The sequence below is a fragment of the Excalfactoria chinensis genome, chromosome 3 (genome assembly GCF_039878825.1).
Source record: "Excalfactoria chinensis isolate bCotChi1 chromosome 3, bCotChi1.hap2, whole genome shotgun sequence".
NCBI lineage: Eukaryota > Metazoa > Chordata > Aves > Galliformes > Phasianidae > Excalfactoria > Excalfactoria chinensis.
Window position 1 is genome coordinate 90545680 of NC_092827.1, and position 17593 is coordinate 90563272.

General features: G+C 46.6%; 1 protein-coding gene across 2 annotated transcripts in view; it reads right to left on the reverse strand.

Moving 5' to 3' along the window:
* Positions 1-16422, reverse strand: part of SYNDIG1 (synapse differentiation inducing 1) — a 58493-nt gene extending 42071 nt beyond the window's left edge. Inside the window, exons 1-2 of one of the 2 annotated variants that reach the window (XM_072333495.1) lie at positions 16105-16422; positions 3566-4126 (exon numbers count right to left, since the gene is read on the reverse strand). In XM_072333495.1, coding sequence (XP_072189596.1) covers positions 3566-4039 — 474 coding nt within the window. In that variant the 5' untranslated portion in view covers positions 4040-4126; positions 16105-16422. Of the gene's footprint in view, positions 1-3565; positions 4127-7619; positions 7670-16104 lie in introns of those variants that run through there. The other variant, XM_072333496.1, reaches the window with a different exon arrangement.
* Between the last annotated feature and the right edge of the window lie 1171 nt (positions 16423-17593).

A 17593-nucleotide genomic window follows, 5' to 3' on the forward strand; every position in this document is an offset into this window, starting at 1 on the left:
ACATTGTTGGAGAAAAAGAGGTTTAAGAGAATCATTGAGCTGAGGTGTATTCTTTTATGTGACACATATGAATAATTCAATTTTCTGCCATCAATGGCTTGGTTTTCTCTAAATAAGCTATCTATACAGGGGCCAAGAGGAAGAGTAGCCAGTACGTTAATATAATAAATGATGTTTCCGGATAGCACTGTATGAGCTCTAACAGGAGGATATTTCAGCTAGGAAAGATTAGATATTACATATTTCACTGCTGCCACATTTGACAAGTTGGCTGTCTATTAATTGTGATGTAAGGGACTCATAAGATATTCGTAAGAGTTCTAGAGATACCCAAGTAGGGAATAATATTTCAAGAATGGGCAGAAAAAGAAGTTTAAATCTTTGACAGAACACACAGCGTTCTGCTTTCAAGCCTGATAAATGCTGGAGCAAAATGGGGCTGTATGTGCACTAATAAGAGCTGTTTCAGAGATGCTTTTCTTTGCAGACTGCGATGACTTCCATATGTAGTCTGAATAGCATTACATCAGGACCTGAGGAACACTGCTGGCAAGGAAATACAAAAGTTACATGTGCCCACAGTGCTGCAGCCAGCGAATGTCAGGATCACTCCATCACATGTCTCCTGCTCCCCTGCCACACTGGGGATTTTTCAGAATCCCCAGGCTTGGGGAGTGGAATAAGATGCCTCCTTGCAGGCAGGTCGTATAAAACACTTATGATTTGAACAAATCCATTCTGAAGAGGACAGCAGGCAACAAAGCAGCAAGTCCTACAGCCTGGCTGGGATGGCACTTCAAACCAGAACCACGCTGCTGTCAGTCAAAACAGATGGCTTTTTCCAGAGAAGGTGTCTGCAGCGAAGTTTTTTTGCAGGAAAACAACAATATTTCTGGTTGTCAGAAGCCTAATGCTCTTCAAAAAGCAAACACTGGCAGAAACACACTGAGCTGCAGAGTCCATAAAAGCTGCTTCTTGCGTGTGTTCATGGACCCTGGTTAAGTATTACACAGTGGAGCTCATTACAAAGAGCTGAGTTGGATTTTCCCACACTTCCAAACAACTAAATACCCAGCTGCAACACCCCCTAGGCAGGTACTTTGCATGAACAAGTCAGTGCCAGAAAGGGAACAACTCACAGCTCCAAGCTTGTTCTGACCCCTGAAAGACTTTCAGAGATATTTGACTTGGGAATCCACTCGCCTTGCCTTGGTATGTTGGGCAAGATGGTAGCCCCCAGCTTTCAAGAGACCAAAAGGCAACAGTTCTTCTGCATGAAGCTTCCCTCTTTGCTAAGTCCTGCAAAAGGGTAATCTTTTTGTTGTTGTTGTTTTCCCTCCTGAAGGAAATGCCAAAGCAGACATATAAAGACAAAGAAGCCTCATGAGAACTGAGCTCTGATCTGCTCTTATGCTATCCAGTTCCCATGTACTGTGGCAAGACAGTGTGACAAGGTACACAGCAACATGCTTCATACCCTGGATGAGGGAAACAAATCCTCTGAGTCTCACAGTGAGGAAGAAAAGCCCTACACAACTCTCCTGTATTATCCTCTCTTGGTGTTCTCCTAACTTCTGCTCACCAATCCCTGTACTGAACCTTTTCACTCCACTTTGAGTGCATTAGCAATTTAAAAAAGCATTTGCTTCTTGTCAGTAATGGGTGGGAAAAAAAGCAACCTACTGGACCAGATGCATGCTGCATGATTCAGAGGCTGTATTTCTCATTTTAACAGATAAGCAATTTTTTATGTAGTTAATGATCCAGCGTGGTTCATTCCTTCACTCAGTGACTGCTGCCCTCAGACAATATTTTCCCATTCTTGGAACAAAGGAAAAGGATGTGCAGCTATGTCTCTAGCCGGCCTCTGTACTATCCAAACCCAGGTGTCCCTCATGCATCTGGTCCTGTTCATACAGCATCTGTCCAGGTGGAGACCAGAGGAGCACAACACAGCAGTTACCCCTTCCTGCAGGTCTTGTTCTGTTGAGCACATCTCTCTTTCTCTGTATTACTCTCACCATAACATAAAAAGAAGGACCCTGGGAACATGATGAGCACAGTTACAGCATGTAAAAACGTTTACAGAGAGATGGGGAGATGAACTCTCTTCTTTCTCTCTGGAGAACTGGAGGGGAAGGGAAACTCCTTTTACAGAAGTTTTACTAGGAAATCTTTTCTGTGGAAAGCTGACCCAAGTTTCCTGTGTTTCCAACAGATTAACGGCCCTGCATTGTAAAGACACTTTGAAAATCCCACCAAGAAAGGGGAAAAAAAAAGTATTTTCTTTCTTTCTGCCTCAGTGTTAGGCCAGGTGCGGCAACACAGGCAGTTACGTGCCTGCCTGCTGTGGTCACTTGCATCACAACTGCTGCATGAGGAAAGCTAGGACAGAAAGGCAACATCTCGGCCTTTTGTTTTGATTTTAAAAATGAGGTTTCCCACAGCCAGCTTTGAAATGCCACAGAAGGGCATGATTTGAGCTAACACCGCCACAGGCCTCAAAGAGAAACCTCCTGTTTCCCCGTGGAGGTATTGAATACTGCATTACTGGCACACGCTGCGAAAAGCACCTCTCTCTGCTTACCTGAGCAATACAGAGAGAAAAGAGAATCAAAGAGAAGTCAGCCTCTTGCTGAGCTGCCCCTGCACAGGGTGAGATGCTGGTATTAAAAGGAGGTGAAAACAGAAGTTTTAGGACCTAATAGCTCTCAATGGAGAAAACCCCACAAGAGAGAAACGTGGGAAAGTAGCTTCCTAAACTTTTCTTGGACATTCAGGTTGAAGTCTTTGCTTTAGTCAGCCAAATGGGCTTTGCTAGCTTAGGAGTCTGTGACTAATGCTGAGAAAGTTTGGGGAACTGCAACAGCATGGACACCCTGTGCTCCCACTGGCAAATAAAATCTGTGTTGTCTTTGGGCAGCGGGGGCAGCCAGGATTTTCTGAAGTAGAAAATGCACCATTTAAGCAAGAATGAAGTTGATTTCCAGTATGCCCCATTTGGAGAACAAAATTCATATTACTTTAGCGCGAGCAATCAATGAAGCACAGGAACCTAAAAGAAAACATTGCATTTGGAGTCTAATGAAGTGTTTCACCCCATCAGAAAAAATATTATTCAGATGCATAGGATTCATCGTGGCTAGAAACCCAGAGACTCCTGGCTTTTTGTTCACAAGTGGACAGGTTTAATCTTTGAGCCAGTGTGCAAAACAACCGGTTTTATATCCAGCTCAAATCAAGAGAAAGTAACAAGTGATGCTGGCCTGCTGAGTAAAACCAGCTCCATGTACAGGGCAGATGCTTTGGGCCTCGACTTTCCCAGTGTTTAAGCATATGGGTCATCTTTAGTTTGTGACCAGCCTATTCAGAGGCAGGAGTGCCAGCTGGGACTCCTGCAATTATCCTCTGCAGAGCCAGGACTCCACCCTGCAACCAAAGTTGAGTGACTGTTCCCTGTCCTGGCCAGAGGAGACATCTAATCCCATGAAAACCAGCACCCAGAAGCTGTACACTTCAGCCCAGACACATCCTCCTCCCCCACAGATCCCATGTGACATCTGACCTCTAGCTCCTGGAAATCATCCTCCTCCTCCACATCATAGGAGAGGGTGTGAATCTTGATGTCATCTGCTGAGAGATCGATGAACTTGCTGTCTGGGTACTCCAGGCTGTCCTTGGTAGGGGAGCGGTCCTCGATGAAAGTGGTTTCGCAGCACTCCGAGTTGATGCTCTCACCCCAGGAGCGCAGCACATTCTCTGAGTAGAGGATGATGTTGGGACGGTAATGGGACTCCACGGTCTGCTGCAGCATGTTGGGATCCAGGAGCTGCTGCACAGGGTCGTTCCTGCCGTTCTCCAGGCAGCTCGGGGAACTCCCTGCTCGGCGGCTCTGGTACTGTGGGGTTGGGTACACCGACACCAGACCATCTCGGCTCTCCGCTACTAAGTTCCTTGTGTTAATTAAACCATTCCTTTTCCCGGCCTCAGCAATCTTATTGTGCATGAGCACACTGTTCTGCTCAGTCAAGCCATCCATACTGGGAGGTGTCTGAGAGCTGGATGGTGGCCTGTATTATGTTGTAGTGTAGATACAGGTCACACAGGGGCAGTAGTCTCCATTTTCCTGAAGAAGAAATAAAATAGACACCAAGGTGAGGACATAGGTAATGAATAACACTTGAAAGCACACAAATCAGCTTGTCTTTTGTATTACCTCATGAGGAAATATAGCTTCACATATGTGCATGCCTTGACCTAGCTTTCCAAATATATCCCCATTTGAAAAAGCAAACAACTTATAAAATACTATAAGGTGAATAGGAGCAGGTGGCAATGTGTGGCGACAGAGGGCTTCCCAAGATGTCTTGGTAATGGTGGGTCCTGTCAGAGGAGGGCTACAAACTACCTCCATTTTAGCATATATGCTACAGTCATTATAAGGACAACATTCCCTTCCTTAGAATGCTCTGATAAGAGAGATGGGGAAGCACAAAACAAAACACAAAGATAAAAGACAAAGAAAACATTTTCAGTTCCAGGAAAGCTGCAATTATGAAGGGCAGGGCTGCTGATCCATTCAGCTGTCATTCTCTGCAGCCAACCTTCAACCTTGACAAGTGCTTTGATACCTCTTCAAAACTCAATTCAAGGAAAAACGAGGAGGCAGATCTCTTTAACTTTAAAAACCCACTTCTTCCATGGCCTTAGAGACTTCCCTGCAATGACAGAATTAAGATCTGTGATGAGGACAGTCAGCAGGACCAGCCCCATCCAGATTCACCTAGAAGAAATAGAGACAATTCCTTGAGCCTCAGGGCGTGGTTGTTGCATATTGTAAAGGAACCATGACTGTTGTCTGTCTCTTCAGAGCACCAACCTGGCTTCACTTTGTGTGGATTGCACAGATGTACGAGGATTAAAGAGGTAGTTCAGAAGATTAAAAGTACCTTTTCCCAGCCCAAATTCTTTCTTACTGGTTTTGCTCAGGTACAACCAAAAGAAAATGCTTCTTGAAATGTGGATGTATCCATCACAGCAACAACGAGCCTCTGGCTTGCAAAAGGCATTTAAACCATCAAGAGTTTCACCCCACTAAAGTTAGAGAGACTTGACTTGGAACTGCAGACCTTCTCAGAAGCATTCTCAGCCCCAGCATTTGTTCAAGAAAGCTGAGGTCAGCAGAAAGTTTGCTATGGTACTGCCACAGATGTAGTAGTGGGAAGAAGATGTACAACACAAACAGACCCCCTCCCGAGAAAAAACAAACAAACAAATAAACAGAGCAGCAATTTGGTCACCGCATCTACAACTGAAGCAAAGCATGGTTAGGTCTTGTATTCTGATGTGCTCACGTAATTCCATCAAATGTGCACTGCCTGACTTAAGTAGCACTTGGGAAATTGTCTTTTAAGGCAGCATTATCACATGCCTTTGAGCTGCGCTGTCAGATTCCATTCATGTTTTTGTGTTTTTATTTTTTTCCACATTCACATATCATCCACATAACGCTTGACTCTGGAAACACAAGTCTCACCCCAGGCATTTCATTGGCAGCTACACTGTCTTCATGGAAAATTCTCACTCTGGATTGGTGCAAATGAGGATCTGCACACGTCATGACACCAGAGTTAGCTGGTACATTTTCCTCATGTAATTTTGAGTAGTTGTCTTGTTTCATCTTGGAAGGGCTGGACTCCAAGGAAAGCTCCCTCTTGTCTCTTTAAAGATGCATGGGACACTCCAGAGTCACTGGTAACAAAGGCCATCCTTCAGTTCTTCTCACACTCCTCAAGAGCAAGAGGAAACAAGTAAAGAGAAGACACAGGGAAAAATGCTTCAGTATGTCCCAAGACATGGGAGAACTTCAGGAAGCCAGTAGGATTGTCTTGTCAGGATTTAGTACTGTCCCAAGTCACTTCTTGCTCTCCATTGTTCACCAGTCTGCATGAGACAGGAGTCAAGCCCCTCTTACAAAAGACTAATTACGAGGAAGGTATTTGAAAATGTAATCTGACTTCAAAGTCTTTGGAGTGTTGACAGATAGGATTCTGTAGTCCTGAATAAGAACTGCTCATGACATCTTTGAAACTCTACAACAGATATCTCTACTATTCCAAAGACCTAAGGACAGCTATGTACAGAGTCCCTAGTCATCCATACCAGTAAAGTATATAAGTGCCGTGAATGTTCCTCAGAGGCATAACAGACAAAACCACCTTGTTTTGATAGGCAAGAGAGCTTTGTGGTACAGACACAGCCATAGAATCATTAAGGTTAGAGAGACCACTAAGAGCATCATGACCAACAATCAACCTCTCCCCACCATGTCCCTCCATACCACATCTCCACAGTTCTTGAACACCTCCAGGGACAGTGACTCCACCACTTCTCTGAGGAGCCCGTGCCAGTGCCTCACCACTCTTTCTAAGAAGAAACCTCTCCTAATATACAACCAGAACCTCCCCTGATGCAACATAAGGCCATTACCATCATACCAGTCAGTGATGGACCATTCAGCTTGCAGATAACAGGATGGATCCTAGTTTGTCTCATTCAGTAGATAGGAGAGAGCCTGAGGCATTTGCTTAGTCCTACCAAAGACCTAAGCAGTTATCTGTCCAGTGCTACCTGATGTGCATTTAAAACAGACTTGTAAACCATCTTTGCAGATTCCAAATGACACTTTTCCCCTGGGACGGAGGAGGGAAGAGAGAAAACATCTGAAATGAGGAAAGGACAAGACAAGAGACTTCCTTCCCACACATAGTTCCTCCGGTAATATGGCAAATGCATCGCTCAAGACATTCTCTCTGGGGTCCCACATAGCAGCACAGCCTGCATGCCTCAGGGAAGGTCAGCAAAGAAAGATGTGGATGGCAGCATTCAGTCAAGGAAAATTGTTTATCCCTCATGTCATTTTGCTAGTTGGCTACTTTACCACAGCCTGACCCAATGTTCTCAGCCCTGCTGCTTTAATTGTATGGCTTAATGATAAGGAGCTGGTGAGACTCTTATACCTTTCCATTATACCACACATATAGCTAATAATAATAATAATAAAGCATTATTGATTCTTCTTTTCCAGGTGAAAACCCAGAGCAGCTGGCCATTAGGTTTAAATCAATAGCACCTTGATTGCAAGTGCATCTTGATGCTCAGCTGAGACAAGGTCAATTGCTGTCTGGGGAAACTGAGAAACTGTTGAGGCACCCAGAGATTCTTCATCAATAAAAAAGTGGGATTAACAGTGCTGTCAGCCAGAAATGAAATCTCACATCCTCCTTGAGAAAAGTGAATCTCCTCTGAGTTTTTCACTCCTCAGCCACCAACTGAAGAGAATAAAATCAGATTTCCAAGGCCTTTGTTTCCTGCTGTTATTCAGGTGTTGGTTGGAGAACAAGACTTATAGTCCAGAATTCATTTCACTTACTACAGGCATTTTTTACATGTTTTGCAGAAGAATTTAACAACAGTTAGGCAAGGTACGTAGGACAAGACAACAGAGTGTACCCACGTGTTACAATCAGAAAGATTAAAGCAGTAGAAGGACAATACAGGAGCATAACAGTAAATGGACTGACATGAAAAGAATGATATTAAAAAGGAAAAATGCCCACCCATCTCTGAAGATCTTGGCTCACAGAAAAGACTCCACAAGGGAGGGAAGTCCAACTGGAGAACAATTGCCAGTGGCAGTCGGCTCTTAAATGAGGTCTAATAGGTGCAGCCAGACTCCACCCCTTCACCTGTGCTCCCTGGGCTGACCTGGTCCTTTCCCCAGGTGATCAATCAGTGGTTCAGGCCATGACTCAGCAGTTCCCATGTACCACATAAGCCACAGGTGAGACTCCTGACTCTTAATGCTAAGCCTGGGATGAGTGAAACAAGTGGACTCTTCCAGGTTCCTCTGGAGGATAAGGACACATGACCATGAATGAGGCTTAGGGGCAAAAGGGGCTCAGAGCTTGTGCCATTCTGCCTACAGGCGCTGCTTAGAAGGGAGGTTGGCCACACCATCCTTTTGTTAAGGGCTTTTCCTAATCTGTGTTAGACTCATATCTGTAACTTAGATGTGTAGGTAGGTGCTGCCATGAAGACAATCCTGGTTTCCAGCTTTGGCTGCAGCCTGGGGGATTCTGGATGGTAGAAAGACTGAACAGACAATATGCAATAGATAACTGGACGCAATCAAAAGATGCCTTCTCTGCAGGGAGCCAACACTCAGAGCAAAAAGAGCCACTCTCGTTGCCTTGGACCACAGAGTGGCTTCAAAATGATGCTGACAGGAAAATGAAACTCATCAGAGCCCTTTAAATAAGAGAGCAGTTCAATTTGCTCCAAGATGCAGAGTTAATTTAACTGGGTTGATTCAGGTTTCATTTGTCTTCACACAGTTTGAGTTTCTCCCACAAATCACTCACTGGTGCTCAGGCCAACCAGAAATAACTCTGCACTTTCAGACTTAAGGCTGGAACCAGAAGAGAAAACCAAGTTCAAGCTAATGACAAATACTAGGTCAAACTTCAATCTTGTTTTTTTTTTCCTTGGGGATTAGAAATTTTAACTCGGGTCTCTGGTGTTAGAAGTGAAGCTATTCATTATTTCAAATTATTATGTTTTTTAATCCTTTATTTCTTGTTTGGTTTTTTTTTCCCCTCCCCTCTGTCCCTATTTTAATAAGTAGCTGCAGCCCAGTGCCAAGATATCTCATCTGCAACGCTGTGGTTTATTAAGCTATCACTTGTGTGACGGCACAGCCCAGCTACTGTAGCTGCAGTGAGGGCTGTGCTCTGCTGGGCGCTCTGCAGACTCCTCTGTTGTGACAGTGGCTGACAAACTAATTAAGCAAAGGGTGTGAGACAGAGTGATGCAAGCTGCAAGGGGGGCAAGGAGAGAAGAGCTAAATGCTCTGCCCTAGGCTTTGTCAGACAAAGAGCACAAGCACTCTGCTACTGCAAGTTGTCCCCACATTCCTTTCATCTATGACCCAATGGGATGTTGTTGTCCTGCCATAAGCATCGCCCCTTCACACAGCACTAACACAGCCTCAGCTTCTCTCAGCCTTCTGGAAACCCCTGCCAGCTACCTAAAGGTTAGCATGAGAAAGCAGCTTGGTTGGAATCACTGAATAATTAAGGTTGGAAAAGACCCCTATGATTATCAAGTCCAATCATCAGGTTACCTCTGGAGAATTAGACTGCAGCTGAAAAACTCCAGCCATTTCCCTGCAAGAGATCAGAAAGACGTTTATCCAGGCAGAACAGCAGCCACAGGTTCTTTCCCGTCTAGTGGGGACCTCATCAACTCCGAAGCTCAGTTTACAGGAAGGCTTGCAGAGGAAGGTAAGCCGTGCTGAGGTGGAAAGCAGAGTCCTCATCCACTCCCAAGGCTTACCCCTGCCATTCTCAGCAGGCCAGGAGAAATAGCTCAGAGAGCTTGTATTCTTCTGCATGGGAAACTGTTCTGAATACAAGGTGCAATCTTTGTCCCAGGAGGACAGTCAAGCACTGGAACAGGCTTTCCATGGAGGCTGTGTATCCTTGGAGATTTTTAATACTCAACCAGATGAAGAACGTCAGGAGATAGGATTGGAGGCTTCCTGAGGTTCCTTCAAACTGAGTTACTCTACAACTGAAACCTCGTTCCTATCAGGTTTCTACCAGCCTCCCATGTTCCCAGAAAGACGTCCACTGCTCTCACACCTTCTTCCTTGCCCCTTAGCTGCCCCACAACTATCAGAGCCAACCACGTTTTGTGGGGTTTCATGCTAGTTCCAGCTGCCATCACACAAAGCAGTGGGCAGAAAGCTTTCCTAAAAAGCTGCAGCCTAATAAAAAAATCACATCTAGAGGTTTGGAGATCACAGCTATACTGGTGCAATTCCTCAGGGTCTTTTAACACATAATGCAGTATGCTTCAAGGTGCTTTAAGGGGTTTCTAACATCTGAAAACTACAGCAACACATATGGACCTTTTGCTTGAGAGAAATCAGTATGGATCTGGAGAGCTGATTATAAAGTGAAATACTTAAGAGAGGAAGGGAAAATCTTTCCCCTTTGTATTTTCCTTCTTTGATTCAGTAGGGCTCATTATAATAGGTTTTGTTTTAAGGAAGAGCTGCTATTTCAGCTGCTGAAATTCCTTTTGACCTATTAAGTAAACTACAGGGATTTTTGTTAAGCAGTACAGCTAACTCGCACTGGGAGAGTTCCAAAAGCAAGCATTAGTGATACCTAAATGTTTAATTGCTAGCAGTAGAAGTAAAAAGACCTCCCTGCTATTTTAGTATCACCAATAAGCAGCAAAGCCACCCTTCTGCCCTAAAAAAGAAGGAGTTAGTTAGGGTGCAAATAAATGCCCAAGGTCACGTCAGACACGGGAACAGAGCTGGAAATAAAATCCAGGTCTCTTGATTGCCCGTCCAGAGGTATATTTAAATCTGGGGGGGAAAATTACCATATGCATATTAGGTCTGCCTGAATAATTGATTGCTAGATTCAGTGCTGAACCAAGGAATGGGGGGAGAAAGGCAGAATTACCTTGCATTGACCTGAAACAAAAAACATTACTCCTGCAACAAAATATTTCCTTTTGAGCAGATGGAAGCATCTTGCAAGAGCCAAAATGAATTACAGTGTTTCGTTTATTTATTTTTAATTGAACAAACTGGCTTTTAGTTCTATTTGCCTCGAGTTGCCTCCAATAAAAGATGACACATCCAGGCTTTTCCAGCCATCCTCCTTCTCAACTGGTTTTGACAGCCTCAACTATTTATTGAGTTCAGTCCAAACTCACAACTTCTTTCATGTGATGACAGAGCTGCACTTTCCAGCTAATAAATAACTGACCTGAATAAAGGCACCTGGCTGTAATGTAAATAACCCTCTCCGTTGTGGAAGGAGCCAGTATAAAAATACCTTGCCATCTGCACAACTTACGGCAATTACTTTCAAAGTGAAAGCAGTCAAAAACTCAGGCTCTGTGCCTTTTTAAGCGAGAAATTCATTTCACAATGTAATCGGGGAATGCTCAGTGTCAGAAAGCTATTAGCAGCTCCCTAACCGCGCCTGCACATGTGAGTGCTACGAACCAGCCTTGACCAAATGGTTGACAAGTCCAGGGTGAGCCTGTTACAGCCAGGCTTGCGGCCATCTGACAACCCCAAATACAACTCCAGGTGTATCCAAGCTCACAACAGCCCTCTGACACCCCCACCTCCCATCCCATACTGGGGATGCAGAGGAATGAGGAGTGATTCTTGCTTTAAAAGGCATCTCAACAAATGGCCGAACTAACATTTCCTCTCCCTCCAGCCATTCCAAAAAGTTGTTCTGCAAAACTCTCTAATTGCATCCAGCCCAATAAAACTGACCTTCACAAAACAATGCGTAGAGGCACATACATACAATGAAACATCGCCAGTCAGTGCCCTGAACAAGAGCAGTCAGGCTGAAAGACCTGTGTGCAAAAGCAGAAGGTAGTGCTGCCCTTTGTTTGCAAAGCAAGTGAATATAGCTGTGCTCTGGGTTGTGTAATTGCATTCTTAATTGTTTGGAGTGCCCTCACTGAGAGAAATTTCATCTAATGTGAGTCAGAGTCACAGAATTGTAGGGGTTTGAGGGGGCCTCTGGAAATCATGGAGTCCAATCCATTGCTGCAGCAGGTTTCCTACAGGAGGTTGCACAGAAAAGTGTCCAGGTAGATTCTGAGTATCTCCAGAGAAGGAGACTCCACCACCTTCCTGGGCAGCCTGTTCCAGCCCTCTGTAACCCTCACAGTAAAGAAGTTCCTCATGTTTGTATGGAAGTTCCATACATGTTTCAGTATGTGCCCACTGCCCCTTGTCCTGTTACTGGGTGCCACTGAAAAGAACCCAGCCCCGTCTTTTAATTCCTCCCTTTTAGATAATTATAAGCATTGGTAATATCCCCTCTCAGCCTTCTGTTTTCCCTAGATTCAGTTCCCTCACCTAACTGAATCATGCCTAGCTTGGTGCCAGAGCAATGAATCTCATGGCCTTAACTACAATCCTTGCTTTGCAGAGTGAAAGTTCACACACAGCTGAAGTACTTGTTTCACTGCATGTAATTATTTACTTGTCAGACAAGCTGTGTCTTTAGGTGAGAAGCTGTAATGCCTACCTCCTCTTGGTTCCTACACCATGGAGCTTTGATTGTTTCTGAGGGTCAGTCTAGAATTAGATGTCAGGGAAGGACTGAGTTACCACAGATCCTCTCTGCCTAATTTCATCAATGCTCAGTCTTGCAATAGAATTAAAATTCTCCAGTTTAGAGTAAACCTGATGCTGTGCCCTGAAGAAACCTGCAGCAAGGCAAAGCCCCTGCAGCACACAATGGAGCTTTTAAGTCTATGCAGGGAATGTATGGACAGGTGAATATTAACCTCATGACATTGCCTGGCTCTCTTTGTCTTCCCGTGAGCTGAGGCTGATGCTTCTCTGTGACCTCAAAGCCCCATAACACAGAAGTCAGTATCAAGGTGTTGCTCCGGCACTGACCCCACTGACACATTCAGATGTCATTCCTGATGGGTCCTCTGTACACCTCACTCTGTGGCATTGTTTCCCTTCCTACACTGTGTTCAGGAAGCAAGGGACAGGACAAGGCAGCTATCTTGTGCTCATTCTGGATGTGACATACCATCACAACACTCTAGGCTGGGATTTAAGGTCTTCCTGAAGCAGGGATAAGAAACATAGAGAGGACAGAGCAAGGAGGCAGTGTGGTGGTGCTGCCCTTGTGCAAAATGAAGGTACTTGTTTCTCCTGCCCCAAGTGAAGCACCCCAGGGCTGTAAGTCACTTAGAGTAATACTCCTGTGATGCTGTGGAATTGCTAGTGCCAGTTCATCAGGGCGAGGATGATTAGATTAAGCAGCCACTTACATTCGAGGCATTACATTCACTTACATTCAAGGCACTGTCAGAGCTTGCAGAAAAGCCCTGCATCGTCCTCCCTCTTTTTCTTCCACAGAAAAATAGGAGATTTCCATATGGGAGGCACCAGTTCTGCTCCACATCACCTCCATGATCCTCAAGCCACACACAATGGGGAGAAAGCAGGCTGGTTTTTTTGTGGAGCATGAAGGAATAGGGGAAGAAAGATGGGTGGATGGGGGAGAGGGGGTCCCATGCATTGAGCAAGAACTGCATCAGCTGTTGCACACAGCAGGAGATGCTGAGCACAGCTGTGCTGCAGGACCTGCTGCCAGGCAGAGTATCTCATGGGACAGGCAGGGGACCACTCGGGAGCTCCACTCTTTGATGATCCCATCCATGATTATCTTCCAAGAAAATTAGCCAGTTGCAAATGTAATTTGCAGTGATTTTCACTATCCCTGGGGATTTGCCCAGAGAGGCTGTGGAGTCTCTTTCTATGGAGGTATTCAAGATCCCTCAGGACACCTACCTGTGTGACCTATTGCAGGGTATCTGCTTTAGCAAGAAGTTGGACTCAATGATCTCCTGCGGTCCCTTCAAACCCCTGCAATTCTGTCATCCCGTGATTGACTTTGTGATTTCTGAGAGGTCTGAGCTCTACTCAATCACAGCACACCAACCCACCTAACCCTACTGACCTCTGCTCAGAGCCCAGTGTCCTTATGTGAGCAGTCAGCTCGTTCTCATGCCTCAACAACCCGTAGCCTTGGAGCTTAGGGACACAAATAATTTACAGCACGGTTTTGGGTGGGTGGTTAATGAGGGAACTTTACACATCCTGGTTTTATATAGATACGTACACCCAGATACACATTTACAGTGTGATCCCATGTTTAAAATTGGGAGTGCTAAAGGCGTGCATGGAGTCATACCTCTCATGTACTGCAGCACTATTTTAAAATGCAGCCATAGTGGTGCAATGAGAAGAACCAGAGTTTCTCATTCTTCCAGTGCTGTGACACAAAACTCTCAGCACTAAATCTTTTGTGCCAGATCCAGAGGTGGTAGCAGTCGGTTCACCTGCATCCTTGAGGTCGCTGACATTTACATCAGCTGGGCAGCATTTTGCTGTGATCTCACTGCAGTGGTTTCCAGCTTCTTACAGAGAAAGAGTATTGAGAGGCGTTTGATTTGATGGCTAGGGATGTGGGCTCAGCCCTGACACGCTTACACACACACAGGATTCATTCAGTTCTGTCGAAACAGAGCCATTGAACATGCAGAGGGTTGTCCTCCAGTTTTAAATCTCTGCAGTTCTTTTTTTCCCCCCTATAGCACTGTACATTGACTTGTATGAAGTTGAGACTCCAAAGCGAAGAAAACAGAACAGGGAAGTCCCAGTGTGTGACCTGCAGTCTCCATAACCAGACAACCACTCTCCAGGATGGAGGAATTTATGGCTGACTTGTAAATGTCTACAGACACAGATTCACAGTGCAAAGACAAAAACCCTTGCCCAGTGACGCCGGTGCCTTTCCTTTCCTCTAACACTGTCCTTAGAAGGCAAAGTGTTTTAAATCCGCACGCAGCGTTCACCATGTGAAACGTATCATGGTGGTGCCTGTGTACACCACTACTGCATTACATCTGCATTTGTACAGCAGAGAGCCTCGCTGAGATTGGTCCCAGAGCTGACGGTACCAGCAGTGAGAGATGTCTCTGCTTGCCCGCTTCCTAAGGGAAAACTTCATTCCTATAAATGCCTTCATGTGCCACACACCCTGACACGACCTGTCGTTACCAAACTGCCAGTAAAACGTCACTTTGGCCAGCAAAATGAGAAGTGAATTTCTTTGGAGTGAAACCATTTGAAACTAATATAGAGAGCATCTAAACGCAGCTACTTTGAAGCTGATAGCTCATTAACGATAATTAAGAGCAAGTCATTTAAATACATGAATATACAAAAGTGCATTCAGTGCTCTGGCTGTGTTTTATAATACACAGTAATCCCCCGGAAAGTACCAGTTAACTCATCTTCTCGGCTTTAAGAATATCAAAGCATCTTTTAATTGTCGGTAATGCCCTGCTTACAATGGATTAATGTCTAATTATTTGTGATTTGAATATTTAATCTCTCGGGAAGTTCAGATCTTGGTTTTGGTGGGGGGTTTTTTGGCGTCTCTCTCATTGCACGCTGAGGCTGCAGCCTCCCCTCCAGTTGTTCTGAAGAGGCGGTTCAACAGATTGCTCTTTGGAGCAACTCCTGACAAAGGGTTGCTCCATGATTTTAGGGGAGACAAAGCGGGTCCCAAACAGGGCTTTGCTCTTCTCCTGGAACACAGCTCTTGGGGCTGACTCGCTACCAGCCCTGCTCCAGAAGGGTCTGCATTTCTGCGCTGCTAGTTCCAGAAAGGTCTCAAAGCAGTCGCCAACCTGGAGGGGGTCCTTCCTTGTGGGATGCTTTAGTGGTACCCAGAAGGAAGGAGTGGGCTTCCCCAAGGTCACCCCTCTAGACAGTGGGGATGGCTCCTTCCCCCTCGCCTGTACCCACCCTTCTCTCCAACTTGGCTCTCACTGCCCGCAAAGTAGAGGCTAGGAAGGGAAAGAAACCCAACCCAGTGTCACTTGAACGGTGCTCTGAGGGCAGAGGGCAGCTGCGGCTGCGGGCAGCCTGGCCACCCGCAGTGCCCGGCTCAGGCTGTGCCCCTGGGCCGTGCTCCCCCCCGGCACGGCACGCCTCGGCACGGCACAGTACCTTTCCTCCCTTAGCGGGACGTAGGGCAGGGAGCGAAGGATGCTCCGCCACAGTGAACCGGAGAGGATTTCGGCCGGGAAAGGAAAAAAGGGGGGACCCCACGCACACTTTCCCTTCCAGAAAACTCGCCCGGTGCTCCCCCGGCCCTGGGAAAAGCCCGATCCCTTCCCGACCCCGCGATCTCGGCTGGCGACGGGGCACGGGGAAGCACCGCCGCGGAGCGCCCCGCGCTGCCTTTAGGCAGGATCCCGGCCCGGGGGCGGCCCCGCGTCCCTGCGCTCCCCCGGGGACCCCTCTCCGCAGCGGCAGCCGCCGTTCCTCCCCCCGCCCTTCCCCCGGCTCCGGCTCCGTGCCGCGCTCCGAGGGTTGGCGATGGGGAGATGCGGCGCATCGCTCCCCGGAGGAGATGCGGGGAGTGGGGAGTGGGCGGGGGGGGGGTCACTCACCTCTTCTTCCCTGCAAGGTGACCCGCAGCGCGATCCACCCGCCCGGGGCTGCGGTAGGGGCGGCGGGGCTGCCCGGGCTCAGCGCCCGGCCGCGGTACCCGGCAGCATCCCAACGGCGGGGGACAGCGGGGAGCGAGGCCGGGCAGGGCTGAGCCGTCTGCACCGCCGGGCTGCACTGTGCGCGTAACTCGCGGGGAGGTGATGGAGGAGGAGGAGAAGGAGGAGGGAGAGAGGGAGGGATGAGGGAGGCAGGCGGAGGGAGGCAGGAGAAGCAGCCCTACGTGGCAGCGGGGCCAACTTTCCTCCTGCAGCACGAGCAGCCTCTCAGCCCCAGGGGAAAAGACGGAACCCTTCACTATCTGTCTCCCTCCTTCCCTCTGAGCCTTCTTCACTGCTGCTCCCCAACCTCTGCCTGTCGTCTCCCTCTTCCCATTCCCTGTGCTGGGCACCTGGACACTCAGGGAGCTGGGAAAGCTCCACCAGCTCTGAAGAACTGGTGAAGAACTTATTTCTTTGCTCCAGCTGGTTTTTAGTATGGCAGTGATCACGCTGGGCTCCAACTGCAGTGTTGGCGGGGGGGGGGGTGTTGGGATGTTCCCTATTTTCCTAATAACCATAAATGAGATGGAAAAGCAGGGTTCGTTCATTCCACTTCCCATCTCCAGCAGACCTGCTGGCCAAGTCATTTCCTAAAAGCTTTTTTGTCACCACTTCTTGTGATGCTTCAACATCCATGGCTTAAAATGCAGTGGGAAGATCGCATGCCCGGTTCAGATGATTGCTGACCTTCCTCATTGAGAGACACGAGGCCTTACATCCCCTTCATGCATTTTTTGACATCTCTATTTGGGTAAGGCTGTTTTAGCTCCCTGCTTGTGTACTGTTCGTTCTTCATACTCTCAAAATATCCCATGCCAAATCTTTTCTGAAGGAGAGCATTCAAGATTTATAAGACATGCTAAAGAAATCATGCTTGTTTCTGGGATTTTCAGCAGAAAATCCCTGCAGCCCCATTTTCCCCTCTTTCACAACAGTTTAGTTCTCTCCCAACGAGCAATGAGCCTTTTCCATCCTCCTGGACCAGTGCAGCCCATCACTAGGGATCTTTCATTTTCATCTCACAAAAAAGATGGAAACTGAAAACCTTGTCCCTTGTGGAGAAACAAACTAGAAAAGCTCAGAGTAATATCTGAATGTTTGGGAGCATTCAAACATTTTTCCTCTATGTATCTATCTATCTATTTATCTATTTATTTATCATTCCACAAACAATCAGCATTTTTGCTTTGCTAGATTTAGTTCCATGTATCTATCTCTGAAAGCATCAGTATGCAATCCTTTCCCACAGGAAATACCCTTTTCAGCAGAGCTTGGTTCCTTTGATGGAAGCTAAAACCATGAGCTCTTGGAAAACTTCTTCCAGGCTGTCCCACAGAACACTGGCTTGGCTGACACGGTGACAGCATCTAGGATCCTCTTTTACACAAGG